The 3,397-nt window shown below is 44.5% G+C and overlaps 1 protein-coding gene across 1 annotated transcript; it reads right to left on the minus strand.

Moving 5' to 3' along the window:
* Positions 1 to 297: 297 nt before the first annotated feature.
* PALM2 (paralemmin 2) lies at positions 298 to 1,046 on the minus strand (the record flags this gene model as incomplete). The annotated part of the gene is made up of 1 exon (XM_009082749.1): positions 298 to 1,046. A coding segment is annotated over one exon (749 nt), but the record flags the coding sequence as incomplete, so codon positions are not given.
* Between the last annotated feature and the right edge of the window lie 2,351 nt (positions 1,047 to 3,397).

A 3,397-nucleotide genomic window follows, 5' to 3' on the forward strand; every position in this document is an offset into this window, starting at 1 on the left:
ATATGTTCCATTTCCCATTTATCTCTCACTCTGTAATATTAAGGAAAAACCCAACCAACAACAACAACAAAAAAAAAGAAGCAGAAAACCCCCCAACTCCTCCCCAAACCCCAATTAGTATGTCTGATGGGAAAGTAACCATGTGTTCCTCTTCCTGAAGAACTAGAAAGCAAAGCAACCCAACTGCAAGGCAATGGAGGCATTCACTTCCAGTTCACAGTATTGCAGTTAGAAGTACAGTGAGGTCTAGGTAAGTGTTGGAGCAGGAGCTGCCCGGAGCAGGGAAGGAGGAGGTGTTCACATGACAATACAGCACTGACAGCGCTTTTTCTTTTGTGTACCTGGGGCAGCTTCCAAGGGCAGGCTCTCTTCCTTTCCCTCAGGAGAGGAGGGCTCTGTTGTGTCTGACAGGGGCCTGCCAGAGACCAGCTCAGCGGCGTTCCCGTCCATGGTGGAAATGTCTGTCACTGTCTTCTCCCGCAATGACTTCTCATCGTCTTCATCGATCAGCACCAACTCTGCTTTGATGGTCTCATCATAGCCCAACACTTTCTTTGTCTCCTCTTCGTCATCAATGTTCTGGTAGCCCATAAATATCATTGTCACCGGCTGATCTGCACTGGCCTCTGAGGTTTTGCCACCACAGGGTTTGTCTTGGGGCTGGGGATTCACAGCATGTCCTTTGCTGGATTTATGTACCATTTCCAGCTTTGCCTCCTTGAAGAGCATTTGCTCCTTCATATGGCTAAGGTTTCCATCGGCTACCACATTTCTGTCTGACACAGTCATTGTTTCATACCCTCCTTTTACACTTGATTGTCCAGCTTTTTGCACAAGTTCATCTACGTCCTTTGAGCTTAATTTATGTACTCCATTTTCTACTACCGTGCCACCAGAGTGGACCTCATAGACTACCTTGGAACCATCATCATAGACTTTGAATCCTCTTTGATGGGCCTCATCTGGGCCAACAGGTGAAGCAGAGACAATCTTGGTCTCTCCTGTCTGTTTGTCTTTCTCCACATTAATTTCCATGGTGCACAAAGCTTGAATGAAAACAAGAGAGGAAGTGCATGTTACAACAAAAAAAGCCAGTGAATGGTTAATTGCCAAACAGACAAAGAAAACTATGATGCCCCTTTTTCCTATTTCCTGTTTCTAAAGGGCTAAGCATTCTACATTAGAGGTGGGATGCAACACTGTGGACAGAGATAGGTATTACACTATGGCTTTTTGTTCAGGTGGAGTCTACACATCCCTGCGGCAAACAGGACCTAGTCTTCCAGCTCTTGCTGTCTCTGATCAATTAGAAACACCAAGTGGTTAGGTGTAATTTAGACACAGGGAGGTGACAGCATGCAGGTTGCCCTCAAACTTTCCATTCTGAACTTGCCTTAAAATTCAGAAAGAACCTCTCTACCCTCTTTCTTCTCTGCCATCAAAGTGTCAGTTAGTTGGTAACAAGTTTTGTTTGCTGTAAGAGACACACAGACCTTTTTATTATCAATGCTTGTCCTTGCTTAACTCTTCCATCCATGGAATTCAAAACATTTTACAGAGGTGAAGAAACATTGTTTATCCCTGTTCTACAGGTGGGAAAACAAAATCATACAGGAATGGGATAATTTCCCTGCAGGTTTGTGGCAGGGCAGCTTTCAGCTTCCTCATCAAGGCATTGACAGTGATCTCTGCTTCCAGGTTAAGAGAATGTGCAAAATGGCCAAGAAGTGTTCCCTTGTGTACGTGAATTAGGCATTAAGCACCACTGCCAAAGCTGAAGAAAAAATAATGAACTGATTTTCAAAAGATCATGAAACAATGAGTAAAAACATGTGTGAGGGATATTGCTTTAGAACAGCACAGGTTTTCTAGCAGTTAAGGATGCAGTAATGAGATGAAAATTGTAGACCACACGGTAAGAATAGACAAGAAGTCTATACTGCTCCAATACCCATTTTGAGATACGATGACATCTCACTAGATAGCTTTTCAAAGAAAAATGTGTAACAGTCTCTTGGATTTTCCAGAGGTGATCATTTGTTTAAGCACTCCTTGTATGCAGGTGACGACATTTTGGCTCCTGGACAGACATCCACAGACAATTGCAAATTACCACAGGCAGAAACTTACAGTGATCATTTCCATCATGATTTGTCTTACCTGGGGACACCACAAACTGAAATGTTTGCTTTTTTCCCCTGATTTATTTTCAAGTGAGTACATAATATCCTTGCCCCAAGAACCAATGTAACTTGGTATATGCTTGTACATGAAATATATTGAATATAAAAATTTACTCATGCTTTTATATATTTCTTCAGTCTTCTTGCTCATACACAGTAGAATTATTTTTCTTGTATCCTTGAAGCAAATTATTTCATCAGCAATAGTAAATTTACCATGATGTGCATCATGACGCAGCCTATACAGAAAAGTCATGTGTTGGTGAGTGGGTGCATTCTGGCCCCTAAGGGATGGTCTCCTCTGGCTCCCAGGAGTGCAGTCTGGTAGGCAGCCCAGCCAAATAGTGGGTGATCTGGCCATTTACAAGCTGTGTGCATATGCTCAGACCTCACCCATCCCTGGAAAGGCTGGTTAGGTCAAATGCAACACCACACAAACATCTGCATGGAAGCCAGAGGACAGAGATGTTGGTGGGTGAAGGAGCATTGCTGCCTCTGAGAGTGAGACATTGCTGAAGGCTGGAGTGGGCTGCAGAAGCAGTGATCTCACCTTGGCCACTGCAGCCTAGAGGATTAACTGCAAGGGCTGTGTTTTACCATTGCTTTGTGGGTTTTATGGACTAGCTGTGTTCATAGCTGTCATGACCCTGAGACATGATGCCCATTTTCACCACGAAGTAGAGCTAACAGTTTTCTGATCTCCCTCCTTTGCTGGAATTTTCATGCCTGGCCACCCCACAGCAGACTGAGCAGCCAGGAGGAGGCTATGAGACTGAGGGCTGAGCTCTGCTCTGAGATGTGTGGCAGGAAACCATGAGGAAGAGGGATCTGGCATGGATGGAAACAAAGGAGATTAAGGCTGTAAATAAGGAGAAAACTGTCACCCCAGGGTCGGTAACAATTAATCCCTGAAGCAGTTGCTCTGAGAAGCTGTGGCAGACTGCACCATGGTGCAGCTCAGAGAGCAGCTGACATGGATCATTTGCTTGGGACCAGCCCAGCCCAGGAAGTGGTGCACAAGTGCCCTTTATGTCTCATCCAAGCACCTCAGGTCTGAAGACTTTAACCCAATTCATAGTTAATGAAATAAAAAATTGCAGTTGCCACCACTAACACCCAAGAAATTTCTCCTTTCTACGTGCAGTTTCCTAGTTGCAGGGGAGGAAGAGGAGGAAATGCTGAAGAAGTGACAAGTGCTGGTCCTGCACTTTGGC

Source organism: Acanthisitta chloris, unplaced genomic scaffold (genome assembly GCF_000695815.1).
Source record: "Acanthisitta chloris isolate BGI_N310 unplaced genomic scaffold, ASM69581v1 scaffold41489, whole genome shotgun sequence".
NCBI classification, from domain to species: domain Eukaryota; kingdom Metazoa; phylum Chordata; class Aves; order Passeriformes; family Acanthisittidae; genus Acanthisitta; species Acanthisitta chloris.